The sequence below is a fragment of the Salvelinus alpinus genome, chromosome 26 (assembly GCF_045679555.1).
Source record: "Salvelinus alpinus chromosome 26, SLU_Salpinus.1, whole genome shotgun sequence".
Classification (NCBI taxonomy): Eukaryota; Metazoa; Chordata; class Actinopteri; order Salmoniformes; family Salmonidae; genus Salvelinus; species Salvelinus alpinus.
Window position 1 is genome coordinate 19405624 of NC_092111.1, and position 16472 is coordinate 19422095.

The 16472-nt window shown below is 43.5% G+C and overlaps 1 protein-coding gene across 2 annotated transcripts in view; it reads left to right on the top strand.

Annotated features, from left to right (window-relative positions):
• The first annotated feature begins 9496 nt into the window (after positions 1-9496).
• Positions 9497-16472, top strand: part of LOC139554891 (DNA-directed RNA polymerase III subunit RPC1-like) — a 42808-nt gene continuing 35832 nt past the window's right edge. For both annotated transcript variants that reach the window (XR_011670909.1, XM_071368136.1), the window contains exons 1-8: positions 9497-9739; positions 10301-10436; positions 10871-11008; positions 12748-12919; positions 13095-13249; positions 14804-15043; positions 15566-15728; positions 16047-16183. Coding sequence is in view for 1 of the 2 variants with exons in the window: in XM_071368136.1 (XP_071224237.1) it covers positions 9696-9739; positions 10301-10436; positions 10871-11008; positions 12748-12919; positions 13095-13249; positions 14804-15043; positions 15566-15728; positions 16047-16183 (1185 nt within the window). In the remaining variant the exon portion in view is untranslated. The remainder of the gene's footprint in view (positions 9740-10300; positions 10437-10870; positions 11009-12747; positions 12920-13094; positions 13250-14803; positions 15044-15565; positions 15729-16046; positions 16184-16472) is intronic.

The window sequence follows — 16472 nt, forward strand, 5'->3', positions numbered from 1 at the left end:
GTGTTTCAGGCACCTCCAGTAACCTTTGTGTTTCAGGCACCTCCAGTAACCTTTGTGTTTCAGGCACCTCCCAGTAACCTTTGTGTTTCAGGCACCTCCAGTAACCTTTGTGTTTCAGGCACCTCCCAGTAACCTTTGTGTTTCAGGCACCTCCAGTAACCTTTGTGTTTCAGGCACCTCCAGTAACCTTTGTGTTTCAGGCACCTCCAGTAACCTTTGTGTTTCAGGCACCTCCCAGTAACCTTTGTGTTTCAGGCACCTCCCAGTAATCTTTACGTTTAGTGCCCTCTGTTGGAGAATAGTTATAGTACATGTTGTTTGCTTTGCACATGGGGATGTGCGACTCTTCCTCCTCGGCCTGAAGTGTCCCCACCTGCACCAGGGAATAGATAGCTTTTCACGTGGTACCGACTGGTAAGACACTTCAGGAGGGCGGTTAAGTCTGCTAGCAAAGCAAAGGTCCTGAGTTTGCGCCAGGTTTGGGCTGAATTGGGAGGAAGTGGTACTCGCTAAGCAAGCCGTGTGACGTCCTTTACAAATCTGGAGATTTGCAATGAATAGCAAAGCCCACGAGCTGGGTCATGTTCATTAAGGCATGTAACAAAAAACATCTTCAAATATTTTGCAAATCATTTATTTGCCTGGACAGAGACATTGATGGGCTAGAATGTCTGGACAGAGGTAGTGAGGGGATAGCTAGATGGATCTCTGGACAGAGATAGTGATGGGGTAGCTAGATGGGTCTGGACAGAGGTAGTGATGGGGTAGCTAGGTGGGTCTCTGGACAGAGGTAGTGATGGGGTAGCTAGATGGGTCTGGACAGAGGTAGTGATGGGATAGCTAGGTGGGTCTCTGGACAGAGGTAGTGATGGGGTAGCTAGATGGGTCTCTGGACAGAGGTGGTGATGGGATAGCTAGATGGGTCTCTGGACAGAGATAGTGATGGGGTAGCTAGATGGGTCTGGACAGAGGTAGTGATGGGATAGCTAGATGGGTCTCTGGACAGAGGTAGTGATATAGGATAAAGATACAGGATAAACGACAGGAATAAATATTGCACCATTTATGTTAGTAGAGACCTTGACGATTAGGAATGATGTAAATAAATAGTTAAAATGTAAATAGGCTAAAAGGAAAAACAAATTTGTAGTAACTTTTCTCAACCAGGGGTTTAATAACAGCCTTCAGAAAGCATTCATACCCCTTGACTTGTTACACGTTTTACAGCCTGAATCATTTGTTTGTCACCCATCTACACACAATATCCCATAATCAAATCAAATCACATTGTATTTGTCACAAGCACCAAATACAACAGGACCTTACAGTGAAATGCTTACTTACAAGCCCTTAACCAACAATGCAGTGTTAAGTAAAAAACAGATAAGTAAACAACTTAAAATATAAGTAACAAATAATTAAACAGCAGCAGTGAAACTGGAAGAGGCCAGTCGGCTACATCGTCTAGGTCTTTCAAAGCTTCACCAGTTCTGTGATTCTCTCTCATTAGGTCTGAGCAGTAAGAGGATCCCACCGTACACCGGAATTGGAGAGCGCTTACAGAAATATTGGAAAAATGCTGACGTGAGCCAAGGCGCTAGAGTGCCTCAGCCAAACTCCTGTCTGTGCTGATAAAACTGCTTGGCGAGCACAGACTGAGTCGTTTACCGCACCTTTAGAATGTATTGGATCAAGAGTTACTGTCTGATCCTCCCAAGGCCCAGCCAAAATACCTCAAATATGTACAATGATAATTTTCTACGTTTTATAACCCCCCCTGCCTCCAGCGCCTTGAATGTCACAAAGTCTGCATGGTGTGAATGTTCTCTCACCCAAAAACACTCCAAGTAAATATCTTCTGTCTAATACCAGGGGCATTGGTGCCAGAATTTGACTGTGTGTCAATGTCAGCCCATTCACATGAAACAGACGTAAGGTATGGAATGTAAATTTGTGTCCCTCCACTACGTATGATATGTTCCGTTGCATTACAAATGGAGTAATGGTGTGGTTACTTAATACGTGCCTTCAGAAAGTATTCATACCCCTTGACTTATTACACGTTTTGTTTCGTTACATCCTGAATATTTGTTTTGCCAGCCATCTACAAACCATCCCATAATGCCAGCCATCCCATAATGACAAAGTGAAAACATGTTTTTAGAAATATTTGCTCATTTATTGAAAAGGAAATACAGGAATATTTCATTTACATAAGTAATCACACCCCTGAGTCAATACATGTTAGAATTAACTTTGCCAGTGCAACATTTGGCCATTAGCCTTTTCAAAATTCTTCAAGCTCTGTCAAATTGGTTGTTGATCATTTGTAGACAACCATTTTCAAGTCTTGCCATAGATTTTCAAGCAGATTTGAGTCAAAACTGTAACTCGGGAACATTCATTGTCTTCTTGGTAAGTAACTCCAGTGCTTAGCTCCATTCATGTATGTTATATCCTCAAAACTCCCCAGTCCTTAACAATTACAAGCATAACCATAACATGATGCAGGCACCACTATGCTTGAAAATATGGAGAGTGGTAATCAGTAATGTGTTGTATTGGATTTGCACTAAACATAACATTTTGTATTCAGGACAAAAAGTGAATTGCTTTGCCAACTTTTGTTGCAGTATTACTTTAGTGCCTTGTTGCAAACAGGATGCATGTTTTGGAATATTTTTATTCTGTACAGGCTTCCTTCTTTTCACTCTGTCGATTAGGCAAGTATTGTGGAGTAACTACAATGATGTTGATCGATCCTCAGTTTTCTCCTACCACAGCCATTAAACTCTGTAACTGTTTTAAAGTCACCATTGGGCGCATTGTGAAATCCCTGAGCGGTTTCCTTCCTCTCCGGCAACTGAGTTAGGAAGGACACCTGTTTCTTGGCCTCTCAAGGGGTGCAGCGGTCTAAGGCCCTGCATCTCGGTGAGCATGGTTCAAATCCAGGCTGTATCACATCTGGCTGTGATTGGGAGTCCCATAGGGCGGTGCACAATTGGCCCAGCGTCGTATAGGTATGGCCGGGGTATGCTATCATTGTAAATAAGAATTTGTTCTGAACTGACTTGCCTAGTTAAATTTAAAATATATATATTTGTAGTGACTAGGTGTATTGATACACCATCCAAAGTGTAATTAATAACTTCACCATGCTCAAAGGGATATTCAATGTCTGTTTTATTTTATTTTTACCCATCTTCCAATAGGTGCCCTTCTTTGCGAGGCATTGGAAAACCTCCCTGGTCTTTGTGATTGAATCTGTGGCTGAAATTCACTGCTCGACTGAGGGACCTTACAGATGTGTGGGGTATAGAGATGAGGTAGTCTTTCAAACACTATTATTGCAATTTATTATGTGACCTGTTCAGCTAATTTTTACTCCTGAACGTATTTAGGCATGCCATAACAAAGAGGTTGAAAACTTATTTACTCAAGATGTTTCAGCTTTTCATTTTTAATGAATTTGTAAATTTCAAAAAGGATAATTCCACTTTGACATTATGTGTAGGCTAGTGACAAAAAAAATATTTAATTAAATTTAATCCATTTTAAATTCAGGCTAACACAACAACATTTTAAATAAAGTCAAAAGGTGTGAATACTTTCTGAAGGCACTGTAAGGTTGTAAAGTTTGAAAAAGTATAATAACGTTTGAATAAAAAAACATTTATTGGTGGATAATATGATTGAACTGTTGACAGCACACTATATTGTGCCACATAAATTGGTTAAACTGAATTTTTTGTTAATATTTTTTTCCCCCACCTTTATTTAACCAGGTAGGCCAGTTGAGAACATGTTCTCATTTACAACTGCGACCTGGCCAAGATAAAGCAAAGCAGTGTGTCACGTTCTGACCATAGTTATTTTGTATTTTCTTTGTTTTAGTGTGGTCAGGGCGTGAGTTGGGTGGGTATTATCTATGTTTTCTGTTTCTATGTGGGGTTTCTCGTTTGGCCTGATATGGTTCTCAATCAGAGGCAGGTGTTAGTCATTGTCTCTGATTGGGAACCATATTTAGGTAGCCTGTGTTCTATTGTGTTTTGTCAGTGGTTGTTTTCAGTCTTTGTGTGTCTGCACCAGATAGAACTGTTTCAGTTTTCACTTTTGTTGTTTTTGTATTTGAAGTGTTCAGTTTTGGATTATTATTAAATTAAGATGAACACTAACCACGCTGCGCTTTGGTCCTCACCTTCCACCGACGAAAGCCGTTACACAGTGCGACAAAAAACAACAACACAGAGTTACACGTGGGATAAACAAAAGTACAGTCAATAACACAATAGAAAAAGTCTATATACAGTGTGTGCAAATGTAGTAAGGAGTTAAGCCAATAAATAGGCCATAGTAGCGACGTAATTACAATTTAGCAAATTAACACTGGAGTGATAGATGTGCAGATGATGATGTGCAAGTAGAAATACTGGTGTGCAAAATATTTTTTTAAAGTAAATATAAACAATATGGGGATGAGGTAGGTAGAAACAGCTGCACTTTGTCAATTATCTCAACAGGTAGTCTGAACAGCTGAACATGTGTGAAACATGGTGGTAAAAACGGGATTATTTCCAGTGTAAGAGAACCGTTTTAGGGGACACTACACTATACACCACCTTCGGGTTCACGAGTGGCACAGTGCTCTGAAGCACTGCATCTCAGTGCAAGAGGTGTCACTACAGTCCCTGCTTCGTATCCAGGCTGTATTACATCCCGGCCGTGATTGGGAGTCCCATAGGGCGGCGCACAATTGGCCCAGTGTCGTCCGGGTTTGGCCGGGGGAGGCCGTCATTGTAAATAAGAATTTGTTCTTAACTGACTTGCCTACTTAAATAAATAAAGGTTTCACACAAAATGCATTGATTTCAATGTAATTTTAGGACACACAAAATTACCATTATCTGTCCTCAATTTACAATGCTTAGCTTCCTCTAAAAGCCATTGAATCATATCTAAAGTAATTGATGTAATATTGTCGAGATGAGTAAAAATGCTTTTGACTTCTCAACAGCCTGGTCGAGCTCTGCAATTTCCAAAATAAACATCAAGTTGAAAAAAATTAAAATAAATTGGAAGTTCGTATTTGAGTTGTAAGTAGTAGGATTTTAAGGTGTTTTTCAAGAAAATACAGTTAAAAGGATTAAATAACATTTCCTAGGATTTTCTACCTGCAGCAACCCTAGTGGATAACACTGGAAATACTGGTGCAGCAACCCTAGTGGATAACACTGGAAATACTGGTGCAGCAACCCTAGTGGATAACACTGGAAATACTGGTGCAGCAACCCTAGTGGATAACACTGGAAATACTGGTGCAGCAACCCTAGTGGATAACACTGGAAATACTGGTGCAGCAACCCTAGTGGATAACACTGGAAATACTGGTAAAAGCGAAATGCATCTAAAAGTGTCCATAAAGTATGGTCCTACTCATGAGAGGGTTCTAAATGGAACTCAAAAGGGTTCCCCTACTACAGGGATACATCAAAGGGTTCTAAATGGAACTCAAAAGGGTTCCCCTACTACAGGGATACATCAAAGGGTTCTAAATGGAACTCAAAAGGGTTCCCCTACTACAGGGATAAATCAAAGGGTTCTAAATGGAACTCAAAAGGCTTCCCCTACTACAGGGATAAATCAAAGGGTTCTAAATGGAACTCAAAGGGGTTCCCCTACTACAGGGATAAATCAAAGGGTTCTAAATGGAACTCAAAGGGGTTCCCCTACTACAGGGATAAATCAAAGGGTTCTAAATGGAACTCAAAGGGGTTCCCCTACTACAGGGATAAATCAAAGGGTTCTAAATGGAACTCAAAGGGGTTCCCCTACTACAGGGATAAATCAAAGGGTTCTAAATGGAACTCAAAGGGGTTCCCCTACTACAGGGATAAATCAAAGGGTTCTAAATGGAACTCAAAGGGGTTCCCCTACTACAGGGATAAATCAAAGGGTTCTAAATGGAACTCAAAGGGGTTCCCCTACTACAGGGATAAATCAAAGGGTTCTTCGTGGCACCCAAAAGGGTTTCCCTGTCACACCCTGATCTGTATCACCTGACTTTGTGCTTGTCTTTCACCCCCCCTCCAGGTGTCGGCCATCTTCCCCATTTATCCCCTGTGTATTTATACCTGTGTTCTCTGTTTGTCCGTTGCCAGTTTGTTTTGTTTCGTGAAACGTACCAGCGTTTGTTCCCATGCTCCTGTCTGTTCTTGCTCCTGTTTTCTAGTCCTTCCCGGTTTTGACCGTTTTGCCTGCCCTGACCCTGAGACTGCCTGCCGTTCTGTACCTTACCCCACCATACTGGATTATTGACCCCTGCCTGCCCTGACCCTGAGACTGTCTGCTGTTCTATACCTTACCCCACCATACTGGATTATTGACCCCTGCCTGCCTTGACCCTGAGACTGTCTGCTGTTCTATACCTTACCCCACCATACTGGATTATTGACCCCTGCCTGCCCTGACCCTGACTGCCATTATATACCTTACCCCACCATACTGGATAATTGACCCCTGCCTGCCCTGACCCTGAGCCTGCTGTTCTGTACCTTACCCCACCATACTGGATTATTGACCCCTGCCTGCACTGGACCTGAGACTGCTGTTCTGTACCTTACCCCACCATACTGGATTATTGACCCCTGCCTGCCCTGACCCTGAGCCTGCTGTTCTGTACCTTACCCCACCATACTGGATTATTGACCCCTGCCTGCCCTGACCCTGAGACTGCCTGCCGTTCTGGACTCTTTGCACCCTCTCTGGATTATTGACCCCTGCCTGCCCTGACCCTGAGACTGCTGTTCTGTACCTTACCCCACCATACTGGATTATTGACCCCTGCCTGCCCTGACCCTGAGCCTGCTGTTCTGTACCTTACCCCACCATACTGGATTATTGACCCCTGCCTGCCTTTGACCTGTCGTTTGCCTGCCGTTCTGGACTCTTTACACCCTCTCTGGATTATTGACCCCTGCCTGCCTTTGACCTGTCGTTTGCCTGCCCCTGTTTTTGAAATAAACGTTTGTTTCTTATACACTGTCTGCATCTGGGTCAAACCTAAAACGTGATATTCCCCATAGGGACAAATTACAGAATCCTCTATTGGTTCTTCTTGAATAAGTTCTAAATAGCAGAATAGTTTCTTCCCCAGAGTTCTTTGCAGTTGACTTTCAACGTCATTACCTGCTAAACAATGTTTTAGTCTAATCTTTTAACAATATCTGTCATACCCACAGACCTGCTGGTGTAGCAGTAATCTCTGTCTTACCCACAGACCTGCTGGTGTAGCAGCAATCTCTGTCTTACCCACAGACCTGCTGGTGTAGCAGCAATCTCTGTCTTACCCACAGACCTGCTGGTGTAGCAGTAATCTCTGTCTTACCCACAGACCTGCTGGTGTAGCAGCAATCTCTGTCTTACCCATAGAACTGCTGGTGTAGCAGTAATCTCTGTCTTACCCACAGACCTGCTGGTGTAGCAGCAATCTCTGTCTTACCAACAGACCTGCTGGTGTAGCAGTAATCTCTGTCTTACCCACAGACCTGCTGGTGTAGCAGTAATCTCTGTCTTACCCACAGACCTGCTGGTGTAGCAGTAATCTCTGTCTTACCCACAGACCTGCTGGTGTAGCAGCAATCTCTGTTTTACCCACAGACCTGCTGGTGTAGCAGTAATCTCTGTCTTACCCACAGACCTGCTGGTGTAGCAGTAATCTCTGTCTTACCCACAGACCTGCTGGTGTAGCAGCAATCTCTGTCTTACCCACAGACCTGCTGGTGTAGCAGCAATCTCTGTCATACCCACAGACCTGCTGGTGTAGCAGCAATCTCTGTCTTACCAACAGACCTGCTGGTGTAGCAGTAATCTCTGTCTTACCCACAGACCTGCTGGTGTAGCAGCAATCTCTGTCTTACCCACAGACCTGCTGGTGTAGCAGCAATCTCTGTCATACCCACAGACCTGCTGGTGTAGCAGCAATCTCTGTCTTACCCACAGACCTGCTAGTGTAGCAGCAAATGCAGGTTGCTAGCAACCAAGAGGTTGCAAGTTCAAATCCCTAAGTGAGGTTGCCTCCCAGGTAATCAAAATTCAGCAGCATGCTGTCCTTTACAGCAATAACACCTTGTGGTGGCAGAATTGGGGTGAGCTGTTGTAACTTCACAAGATTTATGCCCTGTTCTGTGTTGAACTGGGATGTTATGCATTTCCTAGACTCCTGTCATGTCTGCATCCTAACACAAGGCCATTGTGTTCTGGAACTGTTGCTTGGATAAAGAACTGTTGTGTAAACATTATGATTGCATTATCACCCCTCCTCTATATGAGGGACCTGAAACCATCTCCCCAGGGAGCTCCTTCCCTGACTCTGATCAGAGACACATCTACCTTGCAGCTGCGTGTATTAAAGATTCACTATTATACCTTAAATGAGTCTCTGTCGAAATCTTTGGATCGAGTTTTCCACAAAAACCTTAATTCAGCTCTAAAAATACATTAACCTGTATACTGTATTTTCACTCTTGACAGTGTAATGAAGAACCCTCTGTTTCCTGGTCGACCGTCAGATGGTTATAAAAATAACCATTATAAAAAGGTTATCCGCAGCCAGAAAAAGTGTCTCCCGACAGGGACAAAATAAATAAAGAGGTTGACAATTGTGATATCATTTATTACAGCTCTTACCATTGCTAGTTCTGTTTTTTATTTTTTAAATATAACCTTTATTTAACTAGGCAAGTCAAATCCGGACGACGCTGGGCCAATTGTGCGCTGCACTGTGGGACTCACAATCACGGCCGGATGTGATACAGCCTTGATTCAAACCAGGTACAATAGTGACGATACTTGCGCTGAGATTCAGTGACTTAGACCGCTGCGCCACTCTGGAGCTGTTCTTCAATTAAATCATGGGAGAGGCCTAGGTTTGGGAAAGGTGGAAACTAAAGTGGTAGATTTACTGCATGTAATAACAGTACATAGTACTGAACTTTATTGGTAATTACACTAGAACAAAGAGCTTATTGTTATGTCATGTAAATGACATGTTGCATTGTACACTTACATATGGGTGGTTCCCGCGGGACTTTTGGCGTTCGCAAGCGCTATGTTCTACGGACTGAGCCACACAGGACTAAGTGGCTTTGGATAAAAGTGTTTGCTAAATGGCTTATATTATTGTTTACCGTTTTAAATGTTTCTTCCCACTTAAAACTACAACTCCCATGTGTCCCCTCTCCCGCACTAGAGGAGGTTAAAAAAAGTCCATACTGATTTTTGAGACAGATTTAGGCTAGGAACATGTAGTAGTTAGTAGCCTATCTGTTAATCCATGTAGCTACGAGTGACATCTAGTGGAAATGTAATTCTGCACCCGTTTCCTCAATGTTTATGTAATCATTATTTAGCCCACTAGAGGGCAGTTGCTGATGGATAACCTCACTATCGTTCATGGGGCGCTCTTGAACCGGATGTGTGCATGTCGTTGTCATATGAATTCATGGTTCACGTTGTATCACATTGCCGTTGCAGCATTTCTAGCTACAACATGGGAATTGGGAACGACAAGTAACAGTGTGATGACTGTATATCACGTTTAGCGTAAACAACAGTGTAGAAAATAACAGTTTATGTGCCGGATCTTATCCTAGATCGGTATTTCTGCCGGAGATTGGCGGGGGCAAACAGAAGTCACGATGGTGAAAGAGCAGTTTAGAGAGACCGATGTGGCCAAAAAAATGTAAGTATGTCCAGTTAGCTAGCTAGCTTGCTGTTAGCCATTAGCCACTAATATTTCCCCCAGCCCTCTAGCTATGAGTATTGTTCGTAAATAATTGAATAAAGCAGCTTGCAATTTGTCACACGAGCTTGCTTTTCATAGCTAGCTAGCTTTTTGCAATTGCATCATTGATTGAACAGGGTCAGCAATGCCGGTAACACGTTTTAGAAAGCTAGCTAGTTAAACAAACAATCATACCACATCACATCCCCACCTGGCTAATGTGGCAGGATATCGAACTCGTCTTGCCATGACCACTGACGCTCTTGCTAAGAACATGGTAAAGCATGACGTGTAGCGAGGAATCTGCATTCCAATCAACTACGAAGTAGCCTCAAGTAGACATCCAGCAAGGCAATGCTGACCATGCTTTACAAATGACTCTCAATTGACCCCTAAACTATAGCTTGTTATCATTGGCAGTCCTTGCTTGGGTAGGACCTATTTGCTAGTTGACCTACTAGACAGTGTCTAATTGAACCCCAATGCTGAGTTGGCTATCTATTCCATTTATGTCAACAGAAGCCACATCTGTTTTGGGATGAAGTCAGCTGAGCAGATGAGACAGCAGGCTCATATCCAGGTGGTCAGTAAGAACCTGTACAGCCAGGACACCAGCCATACTCCTCTACCATACGGAGTACTGGACCATCGCATGGTAGGGCTGACACGCGTGTACACACACACACACACCACCACCCTATGGAGTACTGGACCATCACATGGTAGGGCTGACACGTGTGTACACACACACACACACGTGAACACACACACACACACACACACACACCACCCTATGGAGTACTGGACCATCACATGGTACACTACCGGTCAAAAGTTTTATAACACCTACTCATTACAGGGTTTTTCTTTATTTTTACTATTTTCTACATTGTAGAATAATAGTGAAGACATCAACTTTTAAATAACACATATGGAATCATGTAGTAACCAAAATAATGTTAAACAAATCAAAATATATGTTATATTTGAGATTCTTCAAATAGCCACCCTTTGCCTTTATGACAGCTTTGCAAACTCCTTGGCATTCTCTATTGGTGGTTGTGACCCAACTGTCATGTTATATTCCAGGGCACCAGTGAGAAGGATCGTCCATGTGAGACGTGTGGGAAGAACCTGGCAGACTGTCTGGGACACTATGGATATCTGGACCTGGAGATGCCCTGTTTTCATGTGGGCTATTTCAAAGCCATCATTGGAATCCTACAGGCAAGTTCACTATAACAGTAACTGTCAAAATAAAGGAAACAAGTTCACTATAACAGTAACTGTCAAAATAAAGGAAACACTTGAGTAAATGAGGAGGACAAAGTAGGATGTATAGAGAGCAGGTGCTTCCAACACAGGTGTGGTTCCTGAGTTAATTAAGCAATTAACATCCCATCGTGCTTAGGATCATGTATTAAAAATGCTCAGTTGCCCATTATCATGGCTAGAAGAAGAGATGTCAGTGACTTTGAAAGAGGGTTCTCAAAGGAACACAGAGGGTTTAAAGGGAGTGTCTCAGTCACCAGATCTCAACCCAATTGAACACTTATGGAAGATTCTGAAGCGGCACCTGAGACAGCGTTTTCCTCCACCATCAACAAAACACCAAATGGTGGATTTTCTCATTGAAGAAGGGTGTCGCATCCCTCTAATAGAGTCCCAGACACTTGGAGAATCTATGCCAAGGGGGAAGCTGTTCTGGCGGCTCGTGGTCGCCCTACGCCCACTTTATGTTTCCTTTATTTATGGTAGTTATCTGTACATATTCATCTTCTCATTCTCTCTCTTCAATGTGGCAAACTAAATATGACATTACTGTACTGCACACTGAGTAGCCTACATCACAACCTTGATCATCCTGATTAAATTATCATAGTTACTTCTTTGACTCTTGCTATGTGATTGTTGTTCAAGCTGGCCCGTTATAACATCATGTGATTGTTGTTCAAGCTGGCCCGTTAGAACATCGTGTGATTGTTGTTCAAGCTGGCCCGTTAGAACATAATGAGTGTTTCTCAAAATGCAACACAAACATAGGCACAGACACATGCATACAAACACATGATAACATACGCACTATACTAGCAAGCCAGTAGTAACTCAATAGAGCTAACTGGCTAGCTACTACTGTTAGCTAGCCAGATAGCCACAAAGAATTGACACCTTGGATAACATTGGTTTTATGTCAGTTTTGCCTGTTTAACTAACTAACTAGCTGGCTAGCTAGATTAAAACGGTTCACATATATCTAGCTGGTAGTTATGAAGTAAAATGTTTGCTTTGTATATATCTTGTTTGGTCTCTATTGTTGTCATTGTCCTGGCTGGAAGAAGGTTCAGTGAATGGGGAGGTGCAGCGTGAGTTAATACAGTAGGAAGAGTGCTGCTCAGCGTGAGGTAATACAGTAGGGGGAGTGCTGCTCAGCGTGAGGTAATACAGTAGGGGGAGTGCTGCTCAAATGGAATGTTTTATGTGTTCTCCACACTCTAGTCCTCACAAGAACGTACTCAAGAGAACGTCCTCGGTGCATGAGAGTGGAGCACGGTAGTAGGCATATTGAGAAACACCCTATGTGATTGTTGTTCCATTATAACTATGTTATTGTTGTCATAATGGAACAATTTGAACAACAATAACATGATGTCATAATGGAACAATTTGAACATCATGTTATTGTTGTTCAAATTGGCCCATTATGACATCATGTTATTGTTGTTCAAATTGGCCCATTATGACATCATGTTATTGTTGTTCAAATTGTTCCATTATGACATCATGTTATTGTTGTTCAAATTGTTCCATTATGACATCATGTTATTGATGTTCAAATTGTTCCATTATGACATCATGTTATTGTTGTTCAAATTGTTCCATTATGACATCATGTTGTTCAAATTGTTCCATTATGACATCATGTTATTGTTCCATTATTACATCATGTGATTGTTGTATCCCTCCAGATGATCTGTAAGACGTGTTCTCACATCATGTTGACCAAAGAGGAGAAACTACAGTTTATGGATGTGTTGAAGAGGCCAGGCCTAGCGTACCTCCAGAAACGAGGAATGAAGAAGAAGATATCCGACAAATGCCGCAAAAGGACAATGTGTCTCAATTGCTCCACGTTAAATGGTAGGGTATCACCAATAGCTTACTCTTTGACTGTTTACGGTTCAATTTTGACATTTGGGCCAAAATACATATTATTAAGTTCTATTTGAATTGAGTTGAATTTAGTTGAGTTGAAAGCATAGCCCAAGTGGTGGTTGGTGTGACTGATCATGTCTTTGTTCTTGCCATTTAACAGGACCAGTGAAGAAGTGTGGCTTGCTAAAGATCCTCCATGAGAAATACAAGACAACCAAGAAAGTGGTGGACACTGTAGTATCAGACTTTCTCAACTCGTTCGATATCGCAATAGAACACAACAAAGAAGTGGAGGGCTTGCTTAACAGGGCTCAGGTGAGTCACGTTGAAGCCAACTAGGGCTTGCTTAACAGGGCTCAGGTGAGTCACGTTGAAGCCAACTAGGGCTTGCTTAACAGGGCTCAGGTGAGTCACGTTGAAGGCAACTAGGGCTTGCTTAACAGGGCTCAGGTGAGTCACGTTGAAGCCAACTAGGGCTTGCTTAACAGGGCTCAGGTGAGTCACGTTGAAGCCAACTAGGGCTTGCTTAACAGGGCTCAGGTGAGTCACGTTGAAGGCAACTAGGGCTTGCTTAACAGGGCTCAGGTGAGTCACGTTGAAGCCAACTAGGGCTTGCTTAACAGGGCTCAGGTGAGTCACGTTGAAGGCAACTAGGGCTTGCTTAACAGGGCTCAGGTGAGTCACGTTGAAGGCAACTAGGGCTTGCTTAACAGGGCTCAGGTGAGTCACGATGAATGCAACTAGGGCTTGCTTAACAGGGCTCAGGTGAGTCACGATGAATGCAACTAGGGCTTGCTTAACAGGGCTCAGGTGAGTCACGTTGAAGGCAACTAGGGCTTGCTTAACAGGGCTCAGGTGAGTCACGTTGAAGCCAACTAGGGCTTGCTTAACAGGGCTCAGGTGAGTCACGTTGAAGCCAACTAGGGCTTGCTTAACAGGGCTCAGGTGAGTCACGTTGAAGGCAACTAGGGCTTGCTTAACAGGGCTCAGGTGAGTCACGTTGAAGGCAACTAGGGCTTGCTTAACAGGGCTCAGGTGAGTCACGATGAATGCAACTAGGGCTTGCTTAACAGGGCTCAGGTGAGTCACGATGAATGCAACTAGGGCTTGCTTAACAGGGCTCAGGTGAGTCACGTTGAAGGCAACTAGGGCTTGCTTAACAGGGCTCAGGTGAGGGCTCAGGTGAGTCACGTTGAAGCCAACTAGGGCTTGCTTAACAGGGCTCAGGTGAGTCACGTTGAAGGCAACTAGGGCTTGCTTAACAGGGCTCAGGTGAGTCACGTTGAAGGCAACTAGGGCTTGCTTAACAGGGCTCAGGTGAGTCACGATGAATGCAACTAGGGCTTGCTTAACAGGGCTCAGGTGAGTCACGATGAATGCAACTAGGGCTTGCTTAACAGGGCTCAGGTGAGTCACGTTGAAGGCAACTAGGGCTTGCTTAACAGGGCTCAGGTGAGTCACGATGAAGGCAACTAGGGCTTGCTTAACAGGGCTCAGGTGAGTCACGTTCAAGGCAACTATGGCAACTTTTAACAGTTTACATGTCTACTTTGTAGAGGTCATATGAGGTTAATGGTTTGTTTTGTATGTTTTTCACTCAGCGGTGACTTACAGAGTTCATACAGGGTTAGTATATGGGATACTTGTCGGAATTGAACCCACAACCCTGGTATTACTAGAGCCACACTCTTTTTACCAACTGGGTCACACAGGTTTTAAATGCTGACCGATCATGTCTTTCACCCCGACGGAGAACCTGAGTCCTCTGGTGGTGCTGAACCTGTTCAAAATGTGTCTGTCTGAATCCGGGAAACTGGCCCTTAAGGTTTAAATGCTGACTGATTGACCTTCATGTCCTGTGGTTTCCAGGAGAACCTGAGTCCTCTGGTGGTGTTGAACCTGTTCAGGAGGATTCCAGCGGAGGACATTCCCCTGCTCCTGATGAACCCTGAGGCAGGTAAGCCTGCAGACCTCATCCTCACCCGTCTGCTGGTACCCCCACTCTGCATCCGCCCCTCTGTCATCTCAGACCTCAAGTCAGGTACTAATGAGGATGACCTCACCATGAAGCTCACAGAGATCATCTTCCTCAATGACGTCATCAAGAAGGTGGGTACATTACATTTACATCAAATATATCTATTTTTTGTATGATGTCATAGAGAAGGTGGGCATCGTGGGATTGGGACAGTAGCAGGAAGTGGCAATGAATTTGTGATTGTTTTATTAACCGGCCCGGGAGTTTTTCCATGAACTGACCAGGAAAACCTCTTGGGCCCCAGTAGGCTATTCCTAACTAGTTGGTAAGCTAAGGAAAACCTCTTGGTACCCAGTAGGCTATTACTAACTAGTTGGTCAGCTAAGGAAAATCTCTGGGCCCCAGTAGGCTATTACTAACTAGTTGGTCAGCTAAGGAAAACCTCTGGGCCCCAGTAGGCTATTACTAACTAGTTGGTCAGCTGAGGAAAACCTCTGGGCCTTTTTATGAAGGCAATAACACAAGACAGAAAAAAAGTTACAATTTCCAATTCACATTAGACAATAAGGTGGTTTGATGTTGTTGTTGTTGTTGTCTAATGAATGTTGAGTGATGAATGAGTTGTTCTGCCCGCTTCCCATGCCGTCCCACAGCACCGTATGTCAGGGGCCAAGACCCAGATGATCATGGAGGACTGGGACTTCCTCCAGCTGCAATGTGCTCTCTACATCAACAGTGAGCTCTCTGGCATCCCCCTCAACATGGCCCCTAAGAAGTGGACCAGAGGCTTCGTTCAGAGACTCAAGGGCAAACAAGGTCTCGCTCATATAAATAGTGATTTTTATTCTAATTATTTAATAGTTATCTGTTGTCTATTCTGATTTCTAGTTCTGTGGTCATTCTCACCATCGTATTTATTAATAGTTGACACTGAATTCATGTCAATGTCATGTATTTTGTCATAAACAATTTAGTTTATTTACACAGCTGAGTCAGAAACAGAAAGCATCCTAGTTGATTGTAGAGACATTTAATCGCAAATTATAGAGTGGAATGTTATTCTCTGCTGCTGCCTTTGGATTGATAAGGATTTGGAGACACTCAGTTATTGATGGTTCGAGGTGTCTCTCTCAGGGCGATTCCGTGGAAACCTCTCGGGGAAGAGAGTGGACTTCTCTGGGAGAACTGTCATCTCTCCGGACCCCAACCTGCGGATTGATGAGGTGGCTGTCCCTGTGCACGTAGCCAAAATCCTGACCTACCCAGAGAAGGTAAGAGTCTTATTGGTCACACTTTAACTACAACTTATAGAGGCTTTATAAGAATTAGGGCTGTCCCACTTTTTAATGCTGTTCATTTCTTTGACGCTTTTAATCGCTTCTCTATTTCTTTACCCCGCGAGGACCCTTTTCAAGGGCACGTGTTTCAGCAAGGACCCTTTTAAGCGCAACACTCTCTATGCTGTGTACTGTCAGTGTGCACTCGGTCTCAGTAGCGCTGTCTGTCTCTATTGTGGTGCGCAATGCGCACCGCTTTGAGAAACAGTTTTGAAGGAAACCG